Raw genomic sequence first — 15,380 nt, forward strand, 5'->3', positions numbered from 1 at the left:
TATGCAAAACAGCCCAGTCGAAACTAAGGTGGTTGCGACTCGCAACCGAGGTTGCGACTCGTAACTGCGGTCTCGGTCCGTCACGTTTTGGTTACGACTCGTAACCGGAGATTGCGACTTAGCAGGTGTGGTTGCGACTCGCAACCAGGTTTGATGCGTGCTGATTGCGACTCGCAACTGGGAGGTTTCGACTGGTCATGCGTGGTTTCGAGTAGCAACCAAAGGTTGCGACTCGCAACCGTGATAACGTGCATGGCAATCCCTTCTAGAACTTGTCATTTTGTACGAACCAATAGAAATGCATTTTCATGAAAATTATGTACCATTTCCACTAAAACATGTTTGTTTGTCTGATCATTAGCCAAAACAGATCAAATATACACATTTCAAAAGTATTTCAAAAGCATTCAAACTGTTCTTCATGTTCATCAAACAATATTCAAACAATATAAACAAGAAATCATGAACTCTCAATAAACCCGAATCAAAACAGGAAGCTTATAAAGCCATGTATCATTTCTTGACAAGGATCATAACACTCATTCTATTATAGAAATCATATTTGTTAACAAACAAATCCTAGGAACATGCAATTCTAACCAACCCCTTAACATATATACTGGATAACCCAAAACTATGACCAACAAAACATCATCGAGTAACCACCTTTCTTAGCATACTTATGAATATACAAGCCTAATACCCATACTAAAAGCTCTAATCACATCAACAAGCATAAGACCATAGCAATCACCAACAATCATGAACATAAAAACACTAACCGGTTACTCGGGGTTGAGAGAAAAGGGGTGTCCGGGTGGTCTCTTGGTTCGGCCGATCTTCCTTGTTGATAGCTCACTTGATCCGAGAGATATGGAGGAATGGGGAGATGATTTTGGTTGCTAGAGACTTAGGGTTTTAGGGTTTAGTGAAGAAGATGAGAGGAGAGTGTGAGAAGAGAGTGTGTAAAATGATTAAGGGAGGTGGGGTTGGGTTTATATAATGTTCCGAATGGGCTAGGGGGATTCCGGATTAGGTTCTCGGTTACAAGGCCCAACCGGCCCATTGCTACTGTTCACTCGAGACCGTGGTCTCGAGTCGGGTTCTCGGGTTTGGTTGTGGTTTCGGGTTCCGGTTCACCTCACATACACACCCACCTACATATATCTATATATATATATATACGTACACATAACACGATATAACAAATAATTCATCGTTTTCATTTAATAAAATACGTACACGAAACGTTACATCAAGAAAGTTTCCCGGGAAGGTCCGAAGTGTCACACTCTATATATATATATATAGGAACAAGATCAAGAGAAAATGCCTCAAAGTGTGAGAACAGTGAGAACGATTCTCAGCCACAAGATCTTAGTGATTTGTGTCTGAGATTGATGCGGTGACATTTTTGTAAATAATAGGGGCCTTGGAACTACCAAGAGGGGTAAAATAGGAAGATCCAAACAAAGGTGCACATGCTAATCACATGTCATTTTCCCCCGTCATATTTAAACGACAATAACTTTTTTATATGCGATTATTTTTCAAAAAAAAATTACACCATAAAACTCAGCCTTTTTTATCTTTCCAACGAGTATACTATTGATATACTTTTCGAAAAAAATGAACTTCTGAACTAGGTGTTTTATGGCGTTTTAGACTAGGTATTTTCATGGCGTTTTTCTGAACTATGTGTTTTTATGGCGTTTTACACTAGGTATTTTCATGGCATTTTTCTGAACTAGGTATTTTTATGGCATTTTAACCAGGTATTTTCATGGCGTTTTTTCATAAATAGATGTTTTTATGGCGTTTTAACTAGGTATTTTCATGGCGTTTTCTGAACTGAGTGTGTTATGGAGTTTTTAACTGGATATTTTCATGGCGTTTTTCTGAATTGTATGTTTTTATGGCGTTTTATTTGATCACCCTGTTCATGTGAGTGGGTTTTTTTGACAATATTACCCCTTAGTTTAATTTAGCATTAATGCCACATGCCAACACCCATTCTCACAGTTTTCACCGTTTTCCATAAATCCTGACTCTCTTTCTCTCTCTCTCTCTCTCTCTATATATATATATATATATATATATATATATATATATATATATATAGGGATATGATCATGAGAAAACTAGATATAAATGAGAAAACCAAAAAACTATTAAACACAGGGGTATTTTTGTCGACAAACATATTTACACGCTTTCTGTTCGCCCAATTCATAACCCACAGACACAGTCTCGATTTTCTTTTTTGGAGGTTTCGTGTTCAACAATTATCTAATCTTACATCAATCAATTCCATAATTGCATCAATTACTCATACATATAACGGATCTCATACTGAATTAAAGCTGTTTCGCATCCAAATTCGTGTTTAACAATCGTAGGTAATCGGATTTCATGTTTATTTTATCACATATTGTTCATGATCGGAATTCGGACATGTTTGACTGTTGTTTAATCGATATTGTTGTTAAATCGTTCAGGTATGGCTTCATCCAGCAGTTCTACAAACAATGGTGCAATTATTGTTGACGCATTAATCGGTTCTAACGATGATGACGGACATGAACGCATCGATGAGTCAATTGAAGCTAACAATTCAAGTTATGGCAGTCATAATGTCCGTTCATTACGTCTGTATGACGTTGATCAATTAGGTAATTTATTTATTTATTAAAAAAATGTGTATTACACATGTGTACACGTGTTTGTATTACGATGTGAACTGTATATATATTTAATTGTTAACATGTTTGTATTTTCAATATAATATGTTGTTGTTTTATTGTACGTACGTACGTATGTATGTATGTATGTATGTATGTATGTATGTATGTATGTATGTATGTATGTATGTATGTATGTATGTATGTATGTATGTATGTATGTATGTATGTATGTATGTATGTATGTATGTATGTATGTATGTATGTATGTATGTATGTATGTATGTATGTATGTATGTATGTATGTATGTATGTATGTATGTATGTATGTATGTATGTATGTATGTATGTATGTATGTATGTATGTATGTTATGTGTGTGTGTGTTGTATGTACGTATATGTCCATCTTTTAAATATATTAATATAATGCATACGTGCAATGTTTTTTCTTTTTTTTGGCTGTAATTTTTGTGTTCATGTTGAAGGAGATATAACCAGCCATGTACACATAACAACTGATGGAACAAAGTTTTGAAAACCTTTGGTGTCTCCTGAATATACACCTACTATCGGAATGGTTTTTGACACATGGAGCGACGTTGAGAATATGTACAAGTATTATGCTGAGAGGTCTGGGTTTACTGTACGTTTGGGTGCCATAAAGAAAAATGGAACTGTTGTTACACATAGGTATATGCAATGTACCTGATCCAGTAAACCTAAGCAAACACAACTTGAATTGATGGACCCTAGTGCTTTTAAAGTATCTCGAAGCAGCAGCTACAAAGTTACTGACTGCAGGGCGCGGCTAAAGCTTAAAGCTATCTCAGGCACTACAAAATTTTTCATTTATGGTTTTATTGAAGCTCATAATCATGGATTGGTCAACAAGGACAATCTAGATTTTACCAGAAAGAGGAGGAAACTTAGTTATGACGACCAGAGGTTCATTCAGAAACTAAGCTTGAACAAAATTGGCCCTAATGTCGCGCATAAGATTCGAGCTTCGTTAAAGGGTGGGCATCATAATGTACAAGGAACTGTAGTAGAATTCAAAAATTTCACTAGAGATCTACGGTCTTTTATCGGCAAGAAGGATGCACAAATGGTTGTTGATACGTTAAAAGCCCGTATGATAAATTTGCCAAATTTCTTTTTTGAATGTGTGGTGGTTGGCGGTGAGTTAAGATCATTGTTCTGGGCTGATGACGTATCCAAATGCAATTACGAAGCCTTCGGAGATGTGTTAGGTTTTGATGCAACATATCATACGAATCAGTAAGTTTTATCTCTTTATTATGTTGCATAAATGATACGAACACTGTGGTTACAATCAGTTACACTGTTTTGTTGTATTACATCTATGTAATAATGATTTTATTTTATTAATGAATGTATTACTAATGTTATGTTTGTCATATTACACTAAATTCATTGTTTTATGTTGTTTCGAAGGTATAACATGATATTTGTTCCGTTTACCGGTGTCGATCACCATAAAAAGTGTGTCACCTTTGGTGCTGGGCTATTATACGATGAAACAATTGGTTCTTACACGTGGTTGCTTACCACATTCCTTAAAGCTTATAACAATAAGGAACCAATGTTGGTGTTGACCGATCAGGATGCTGCGATGAAACATGCAGTTTCTGGTGTATTCAATAAGTCTATTCACCGGCTGTGTATGTGGCATATTGTAAGGAAAATTCCTGCAAAGGTATGATATTATTTTTACATACATTCATCTACATACGTGTAATAGTTGTATACTTTCATGTCATTAATTTATGTTTGTGATTTTTTTATATTCAGATTGCAGGTGATGTATTGGAAAATATAGACTTGAGAGCTGCTATACATAAGCTGGTTTGGAATTTGTTTATCACACCTGAAGAATTTGAAGAACGATGGAATTTGCTTATGGAAGGGTTACACTTGAAAAAAAATAATTGGCTGAATGAGATGTATAAGATTAGGGATCAATGGGTTCCGTGCTATTTTAGGGACGTGCACATGTGTTGTGTAATGAAAACCACCTCGAGGTGTGAGAGTTCGAATTCCCTGTTTAAAACAAATTCTAGTGGAACAAACACGCTCGTGCAATTCTTGATGTGTTTCGACACAACAATTGATGGGCAACGGTACACTCAACGCAGATTGGAGTTCGAAAGTAACACAATAGCACCATCAATGGCGAAGAACGTGCCTCTCGAAAGACATGCCTCGGAGTTATATACACATACGCTGTTTTTGGAGGTGCAAAAAGAGATATACAGAGGCATGACATTCTGCTATATTGCTTCAAAAACCCCAGAACTTGATGGGGTAAAAATTTATACCATTGTTCATACTAACAGGCAGTACAAAGATATTAATGAATTTGAGGTAATTTGGCTTCTTATATCGTTCTATTACATATGTACATTATAATTATCAACGTTATGTTTTTTAACATTTGTAACCTATACACAGTGATGCAGGTCAGTTTTGATACATGTGATAGATCGGTTTCATGTTCGTGTATGGGTTATACGCGCCTTGGCTATTTGTGTAGGCATGCCTTTTGCGTGTATAGATACAATCAGGTTGATGAAATTCCTGTTCAGTATCAACCTGGTAGATGGAAACGAGACATATTGCCAAGCAGGGTTTTTAGCATGTCGAACAGGTATTCTGCCGATACAGACGCGGAATCTGTAATCCGGAATGAGATTTTTGATTTGGTCATTGAGTGTACTGATTGTTTAAGGCGTAATATTGGTAAACTTTCTGAGTTGTCTGGTGAAATTAAAGAAATTAGGAACCGTGTGTTTCATGAATTCCCGACCAAACCGGCGTGTAACAAGACATCAGCTGTGATTAGTGACCTTCTCAAACAGCCTGAAGATATGGAAGTCTCGATAAATCCGCCACAAGGCATCCGGAACAAAGGGTGCGGTACCAACCATCGACTCATTGGTCCCGGGGAAAAGGCTGTTGTTAATAGTGCTAAAACTACTAGGCTGTGTGGAAAATGCAAGAAATACGTTAGTGATCATGACTCACGTAATTGTGAAAAAGTTCTGGCTGCCAAAGAAGCCACGGCTGCTGCTGCAAAAGCTGCTAAAGCTGGTAATGTTGCTGTTCCAGAAGATTCATGTCACGTTGGTGTCGTTGATTTGTCTAACGGTGATATATATGTTGGACCATCGTCTCGCATTTGTACTCGGGCCACTAGAAGATCCACCATACGTTCGTCCGACCCGCTTGAAGAGTGATTTGGTTTATACAATATTGAGACTTGTTTTACATAATAAGCAATGTGACTCTTACGTTACACATGTGCTTCGAATAAATTTCATGGGATTATGGATTCTTTTTTCTAGTATTACACATGCATCCTGTTTGTGATGACATGTTTTTTTATGGATTGTGTTACATGTTTAAACTTAAGTTTATGTTACATAAGCATACATGGTGTTACATATTTTGACGTTATATTCAACGTGATATTATACTACATGTATGCATTACTTGTTTTATGGTAATAACGATGTTGACCTTATATTACACGTCTGATGGATTTGTTCACATTCATTTATATGTATGTTTCATATGATATTGCTATTATATTACAAATAAAATCATTCAGAATAATCCAAGCCATGATACGTTCGTTTTTTTAGTTATGTAGTTGTATTTCACGTGTGCTGTATAACGTTATCATAAAGTTGTGATACGTTTTTTCTTTTGTATGATACGTTTTTCTTCTGTATGATATTGTTTGCTAAAACATTACACACGTGAAATGCATACAACTGTCAAAACCGATAAACATTCGTATCCTATATAGATGCTAGAATTTAAACGTGCATAAAGCATAATATGTCTTACACAATCATGTTATACTAATAATATTGTATCAATCATAACATCTACAGATTGTATCAATACGAGATAATAGTCAAAAGCAAAATCGAAATGATAAGATTTTCCATCTATCCTTTGTATGTTGCACCTTCCAGTTCATTCTGTTTGGTCGTGTTCGCTTCATTCTTTGCATCCGCTATAACATTTTCTTTGAACACGTTTGCATCAGAAAGCATGATTCTTGCACAATATTTCATCCTGAGGTTGTTTATCTGACTTTGTTGCATTGATTCCCTGTTGTTGAATCCACATTCAAACGGTTTGTTCTTTCCATGGTACAACTCTATATGCCGCATGGCGAAAATCCCGCAGTCAGTGAAGTTGTCTCTTGTTGCCCAGCCAATCTCTTTCTTTGATAGTGTTACGCTTTATAATGCTTGGGCACTCGGGTGTTGGACACTACGCATGTAAGCACATACGATATGTTTCTGCCAATAATAAAGTGTATGTTAGGTGATATCAACATCCACATTGAAATGGTGCATATGTGTATCACTGTTTAATGTCATTGTCATTATATTTTAATAACTTACAATCTTGTTTGGTGTGCCTTTTGACGCGAAGCTGTTACCGTCTTTCATCGATACCCAAGAAAATTTTGGATGCATGTTATCTATCACTTCAATTGAAGGCTCCCTCAAGTCAAAGCATACTAGGTAATAGTGGTGACTTTCCAGTACAGGAATCACAACTACATCATATGATTTCAGATCAAGTCTGTCGGCGTTACATTCAAGCACTATTAACAGGTTCTTTTTGAATGTTGCTGTCCTTGCCTCCACAGTATGCTTTCTGTTTAGCATCCATCCATTCTGTTTTGTTATTAAAAAATAATAAAAAAATAACACACGTTTCAGTATACTAAATAGTAATGGTAAAATTTTGTTTATCATATAATACTTACAATTGTCGACGTGTAACAAAACAAACGTTTAGGTCCATCCTTATTTTTCAAACCTTCTTGATGATTCAAAACACCCGCCCAACAATCTATAGCACATGTGTACAACTGTTTGCCTCGAATAAGGTGCGCTAACAGAAACGCTCTTGTTTCTAGTCCGTATGTAGTTGTGAAAATATCTTTCCTGTATACATATGTTCACATCAGTTACACATGTGAATCATAATAATAATTTGCAAACTTCATAATGCATAAATGTAATAAAACTTACAAGAACAGTCTATCGACTTCTTCTTTTCTGCTTCTATTTTTGCTGCCTTCAGTTCCTTTTCCATTTGTTTTTGTTCTGCTTTTGCATCTTCTTCTGACATTGCTCTCGTTTTCTTTTTCGTTGCATTCTTTTCTTGAGTTGCTTGTCGTTTTTCTCCATCATTTTTGTCATTGGCGATTGCCAACATACATGACCATATCAGTTGTTCCTCGTCGTTCAGGTTTTCATTGATGTCTACCGGCTGATTAATAGACGCGCTTTGTTGATGCTCAGCAGATTTTAAGTTTATTTCACCCGATATGCACCCAGACTCTTGTGAAGTAATGCCAAGATCAAAGTTTGGCATTGAGGAATCACGTTCTTTCTTCTTTTGCACATGTGCAACTTTGTTCATTTTTTCAATGATTTCCCCAATATTTTCTTCAAAAAACTGTGTCCATCCAGTTTGCGTTACATGTTCATTGATATCAATCACCTCTTTGTATATTGTTTTGTATTTTTGTATGCAGTTTTGTATCTCAGGTACGTCCGGGAAAGCCAAACATGCATCACATAACGCTTTTTCTAATATTTTTTGTCCCTCGTGATGTGATCGAACAGAGCGTCCAGTTTTGTAACATGTCCCAGTTGATATTACATGATAAGTATGTAGCACACGTGTGGAATATATACATATATATATATAATACAGGTTTGGATAAATGTATACAATAACGTACCGTCAAATCAGCTGGATTACTCGTATCATCGTAAAGCATTATCTCGTTCAAATTGTTTTCTGTGACATGTTCAGATGTGTCGTTTTTTGGATAAATGTATTGATCTCTTAACTCGCCCATGCCAAAACCTCCATTTTTCAGTTCGATTCTCTCCCTCTTTCGCAACTTTTCGATTGTCCAAAATTCAAGTGGGCTCATATGTCGATCAACATTTATTGGAGGGAAATTTGTTCGATCAACGTACAACAGCTATTCACATGTGTGACATAAAACAGTTAGAACATATTTATCAGTTGATACATATGTGAATTACACCTGTGAATTACAAATGCACATACATTACAAGTGAATTACAAGCACATTTTTTTATATTACATGTTAACTATAAACACAATACATATCACATGTGTAATACATGTCATATTACACGTGAAATCTGATCAACATGCACATGTGATCATTATAGTGATAACAAACGCAATTTGTGAATTACAATTACACACGTACACACACGTGCGCGTATATAAAACATGTAATACATACCGTTAGGATTGTTAACGCGCCCGTGAAGAAACAAATTTTGTCACACCTTCTCCATGTTTTTTTGCATTTCTTGATCGAATTGACGATGTACGCACACCAATCAACATGTTGTGGTTTATTTCATCCCTCATATGGTGTAGGAAATTAAGATCACACTTTCCTTGGTCTTGATTTTCAACAAATGTGCTCATGAATAATGTCAAAAAATTCAGTTTGAACATTATTCCATCATCATCGCCGTTCTCCTCTATGTTTTTTGATATGGCTGAAGGTGTAACGTAACTTCCCTTGTACATGTTTCTCCATTCCTTTGTAATCCCAACAAAATTTTTCTTGTATTCTAATGTTTCCAGATATATACCATGGTTTCTTATCCCCAGAAGGTTGTGGATTGCATCCCCATCAATCTTAATCTTAACACATCCTGCATTGATCTCCATATTGTCTGTGTCAAGATTGTCAACTACGTAATGGCCCAACCTCCCAGGTATGCCGTCGTTTTGAATTGATAGAAGTTTACCAAAACATAGGCTTCTAACAGCTTCTTTCTGTTTCTCTGTCATACCCTTTATCGTTATACACAGTTGTCTCGGAGATACACGTGTTCGTATTGAACACCAATTACTACCGTTTGTAACCTTCATTTTTTTACCCTTGGGTGTGTTTTTTGCGTCTTTGTGTTCATCGTCAACTGTTTTCGAGCGTATCGACTTTCTCGACCTCAATTTTACGGTAACAGATCCTTCATTTACTGGGTTGTCGTCGTTAGCATCAGTGCATTTGAGCATTTCCTTGTTTTTCTGGCTTTACTATGCACACCTGCAAATCATCAGACGTTATGACGTTACATTAATGGTGCACGTGTGCATTGGATGTACATTCAATCACATGTGTAATATAACATATACAACATATAATCACACGGTAACAGATATAACATACATATATATATATATATAGGGAAACACAAAAGTTAGGGATGAATCAATTGTAGTTTGTTATTCACTGTTAACAGTTTTTTTTCGTCGTTATTCGTGACCAACTAACTGACTAACTATTAAATATAATTACAACTTTAGTCTAGGCGTTTCACAAAATATCCATTTAAGTCCATGTTTTTTTTATTGTTTTAACCCTTTGACCGTATCAATCTGTTTAATATACATGAGTTCATTCACGCACATATACATTTCAGTACAGTTAGGTTATATTATTCGTGTTCACTTGCATTGCACATGTCACATGTCACATTACACTTATGATGCACATGTGCATTACATCCATATTGTGGTGCATGTGTTCACTAAAAATTGCATTTAACTCACATGTAAATACAGTACAATACATTTACATAACAGTTTGGTATATATATCATTATCATATACCACACTCGTGGTGCACGTGTGCAATACATATACACTTAATGACGTGTATTTGCGTATTAATTACATACCTGTAACAGTATCGTCAACTGTTTTCGAGCGTATCAACTTCATCGACCTCAATTTTACGGTAACTGATCCTTCGTTTAATGGGTTGTTATTGTTAGCATCAGGTGCATTTGAGCATTTCGTTGTCTTTTTGGCTTTAATATGCACACCTGCAAAACATCAGACGTTATGACATTACATTAATGGTGCACATGTGCATTGGATGCACATTCAATCACCTTCAATCACATGTGTAATATAACACATACAACATATAATCACACGGTAACAGATAGAACATACATATATATACATACATATGGGAACATAAACGTTAGGGATGAATCCACTGTAGTTTGTTATTCACTGTTAATAGTTTTTTTTTGGCAGTTATTCGTGACCAACTAACTGGCTAACTATTAACTACAATTACAACTTTAGGCCAGGCGTTTCACAAAATATACATTTAAGTCCATGTTTTTTTTATTGTTTTAACCTTCTGACCGTATCAATGTGTTTAACATATATGAGTTTATTCGCGCATATACACGTTTCAGTACAGTTATATGTTATATTATTGGTGTTCACTTGCGTTGCACATATCACATTACATTTTTGATGCACATGTGCATTACATTCATATTCAGTAGCATACGTGTAATACAATACGTAGAACACATAATCACATGTTAACGCTTAACAACTATAATTGTGGGCACATGTGCAATATATATACAATGAATGACATGTATTTGCCTACTAATTACATACCTGTAACAGTATCGGCTGTGTCAGGTGCTTTCTGCCTTTTCCTTTTATTTGCTAATGGATGATTCGTGTTGTTGGCTGTTTATAAAAAAATAAATAAATAAATAAATGAATTACACGATGTATATGTGTATATGAATGTGTTTGTGCGTTAGAGCTGTATGTAATGCTTCCAAGTGAACGTGTGTATTTCTTTTTTATTGTTACGTATCATAACTTACCAAATTCCTCGTCGTTCACAACGTTACTTTTGGTGTCTCGAGCTTTATCCTTGTTGTTTACAGCTTCGTTTTCTTTGTTATTGCTTTCATCATTGATAATGTTGTGCATGTCCTTAATTTCGCTGTTTTGAACATCATCTTTTTTCTTGTTGTTAGATTTAACCACGAATCTGACTTTCTTGCGAACTGTGATGTTGTTTGTCATATTAAAAAAATAATAATAATAATAAATAAATAATAAAACTTAAAGAGTAACCATAATTATTGAGTAAACGGATGAACAAATAAATAAATGAATATTGATGGCAGTAATGTTAAGAATATAATATTAATGTTTTTTTTAGTAATACCTGGTTTTGCCTGGTTGGTTTCAATATTGCCGGTACTTTCATCATTGTTGAGGTTCGCCATCATTTCTTTTTTTTTTCTTTTATCGCATCAGCTGCTAAATGGAACATATCATGAATATAACATATGTGTAATATAACATAATTATATGTGTGACCATAATACACAAGTGGTGGATACGATTCATAATTATAACTCATATAATCATCGTATATCAATAACATATTTATCATTTATATTACACATGGCCATCATATCATACGAATATATGTGTATATATATATTTCATTTGTATTGCACACGTGAACCGTATACACAAGTATAACAAATGAAAGACACATTACACATATCCGAAATATCATTTAACATTGTATTGCACATGTGAACCTTACAAATGAGTATCACACATGTGATACATATTACACACATCCGAAATTTAATTTAACATTATACTGCACATGTGAACTGTACACACGAGTACCACACATGTGTGACACATTACACACATCGTAAATATCATTTAATATTATATTGCTCGTGTGAACCATATACACGAGTATAATACATGTGTGACACATTACACGCATCCTAACTATCATTCAACATTATATTGCACATGTGAACTGTATACACGGGTATCACATATGTGATACACGTTACACGCATCCTAAATATCATTCAACAGTGTACTACACATGTGAACCATATACACGAGTATTACACATGTGATACACATTACATGCATCGTAACTATCATTTATCATCATATTTGCACATGTGAACCATATGCATGAGTATCATACATGTGTGACACGTTATGTGCATCCTAACTATCAGTCAACCTTATATTTGCACATGTGAACAGTAAACACGAGTATCACATATGTGATACACGTTACACGCGTCCTAAATATCATTCAACAGTGTACTATACATGTGAACCGTATACACGAGTATTACACATGTGAGACACATTACACGCATCGTAACTATCATTTAACATCATATTTGCACATGTGAACCATATACATGAGTATCATACATGTGTCACGCGTTATGCGCATCCTAACTATCAGTCAACCTTATATTTGCACATGTGAACAGTAAACACGAGTATCACATATGTGATACACGTTACACGCGTCCTAAATATCATTCAACAGTGTACTACACACGTGAAGCGTATACACGAGTATTACACATGTGAGACACATTACACGCATCGTAACTATCATTTAATATCATATTTGCACATGTGAACCATATACATGAGTATCATACATGTGTGACGCGTTATGCGCATCCTAACTACCAGTCAACCTTATATTTGCACTTGTGAACAGTAAACACGAGTATCACATATGTCATACACGTTACACGCGTCCTAAATATCATTCAACAGTGTACTACACATGTGAATCGTATACACGAGTATTACACATGTGAGACGCATTACACGCATCGTAACTGTCATTTAACATTATATTTGCACATGTGAACCATATACATGAGTATCATACATGTGTGACGCGTTATGCGCATCCTAACTATCAGTCAACCTTATATTTGCACATGTGAACAGTAAACACGAGTATCACATATGTGATACACGTTACACGCATCCTAAATATCATTCAACAGTGTACTACACATGTGAACCGTATACACGATTATCACACATATGATACACATTTCACTCATCCTACCTATCATTCAACATTGTAGTCATGAATCTCACACATATATCACATGTTTGGGCGATTATATGTGTCTAAATCAGTGTCAGTATATTACATACAACAAACGTCAATTATCATCCACAATTAACGACTTAAACATGAAATGTGTGACGATTTTATCAATTTTGTATATATTAACAGTGATCGGTGCCAATAGTTATAGTCGATGTGTTGTGTGAGTGATACATCAAAATGTGTGATAATTTTTAGGCAAATTAATGTGATAGGAGTTCATACCTGGTAGATCTTCGTTATTTTTTGCCGATTTGATGGATCGATTGTGCATCGATCTCCGTTTGTATGAAACCCTAGGATGTCGCCGAGAGAGATGGAGAGTTCCTTTTTTTTCTCAGGTCTGAACGAATGTTGGTGAGGATAGGCGGTCCAATTTTTTTTACTTGTATATTTCCCAAACTACCCTCCTGTGTATAGATTAGAGTTAAATGTCCGTGATTTATAAACTGACTTATATCAGCTGTTGATCTTGTTTGATCAATGGTTGCTTTTTAGTTTATTAGTTTTCTTATTAAAACTAGATTTCTCATGATCCATCCCCTATATATATATATATATATATATATATATATATATATAGGGTCAGGATTCAGAGAGAGAAAACGAGGGAAAGTGTGAGAACGGTGAGAACGATTATGGATTGTCAGATTAAAACAATCTATGGACTAGATGGCACGGTGGTGTTTTCGTAAATAACAAAAACTTTTTAAAGTGGGCGTGCTTCCATAAGGGAAAAAAGGTAAATGTTCATATACAAAACACATCAAAGGGTGACCGAAACATATATACTTCCCAAAGAAATATCCCCAAAAACCAAAATAAAACGCGAAAACCCTAGAAAACGCGAAACAACAAAAACTATGGCGTCGAAAGATCAAACTAGATCCAGAGGCAAAAAACATAGTGAGTTAACTTCGATTTACATTGTGCTAGTTTATGCTGCTTTTGGCGTTCTAATTTTAACAATAAATTTGCAGTTCTACGAGTGTGGAGGGGGAAGGGTCATCTGCTCCAAAACACCAAAAACCCAACGAGTAACGAATGAAGATAACAAGAGGACATGGTACAGATTGTTACTTTTCGTGATGTTGTAAATACACTTTGATACTTTGTTGCCAAAACGCCAAAATTTGCATCGTTTGTTTAACAATTTTAAAATGTATGAGAACAGAATTTTACATATATGTAATTATCTTATTGAAAAAACATATATCATTCGTGTGTTACTAAACGCCAAAACATGTATTGTTTGATCACTTTGTTACTAAACGCCAAAACATGTATGGTTTGTGTTATAAACGCAATGTATCATCTGTCATTGTCTTATTCAATACGGGTCGTATAACCTTATGCTGGCACAACCTTTGTCAGTTCATTTTATTCTATACGGGCCGTATAACCTTATACGACCCGTATACACCATGTTAGAATAAGATTTTACCATGTGAAATTATTAGGACCCAAAGTAAATCCAGACTAAAATCACTTTTTACCACAATCACATACCACCACCACAAAACCTCCACGGTCTCCAACTGCAACTACAACCACCACTACCGTCACCGTCTCCGTCACACACTCGCTCTCACCTCTGCCTCTCCCTCTCTCTCTCTTTTTCTGTCTCTCTCTCTCTCTTCCAACCACTCTCTCTTTCTCTCTTTGAAGCCACCGGTCACTCCTAACGACCTCCTGTCTTCTTCATCAGAACCACCGCGGTGGCGAAGATCCAAAATCTGTCTGCCAACCAATCATGAGATCTGGCTGCATTCCAGTCGCTGGCGATAAGTACAGTTCCGGTCACATGCAGTGACAGATATATAGTTCCAACATGTAA

General features: G+C 35.5%; 1 protein-coding gene across 1 annotated transcript; it reads left to right on the top strand.

Annotated features, from left to right (window-relative positions):
- The first annotated feature begins 2,500 nt into the window (after nt 1–2,500).
- On the top strand, nt 2,501–5,939 carry LOC110880963 (protein FAR1-RELATED SEQUENCE 5-like). Its single transcript, XM_022129375.1, has 5 exons — nt 2,501–2,672; nt 3,549–3,960; nt 4,138–4,399; nt 4,495–5,067; nt 5,163–5,939. The coding sequence occupies exons 1-5, from the start codon at nt 2,501–2,503 to the stop codon at nt 5,937–5,939; spliced, it is 2,196 nt and encodes a 731-aa protein (XP_021985067.1).
- Nucleotides 5,940–15,380: the final 9,441 nt, after the last annotated feature.

This window comes from Helianthus annuus, chromosome 10 (genome assembly GCF_002127325.2).
Source record: "Helianthus annuus cultivar XRQ/B chromosome 10, HanXRQr2.0-SUNRISE, whole genome shotgun sequence".
In the NCBI taxonomy this organism is placed as follows: Eukaryota; Viridiplantae; Streptophyta; class Magnoliopsida; order Asterales; family Asteraceae; genus Helianthus; species Helianthus annuus.

Bases quoted from the DNA above. Each gene is read 5' to 3' on its own strand.
- LOC110880963 (XM_022129375.1), top strand. From the start codon at position 2,501: ATGGCTTCATCCAGCAGTTCTACAAACAATGGTGCAATTATTGTTGAC. The intron at 3,961-4,137 runs GTAAGTTTTATC...GTTGTTTCGAAG, and splicing joins GCAACATATCATACGAATCA to GTATAACATGATATTTGTTC. The intron at 5,068-5,162 runs GTAATTTGGCTT...ACAGTGATGCAG, and splicing joins AAGATATTAATGAATTTGAG to GTCAGTTTTGATACATGTGA.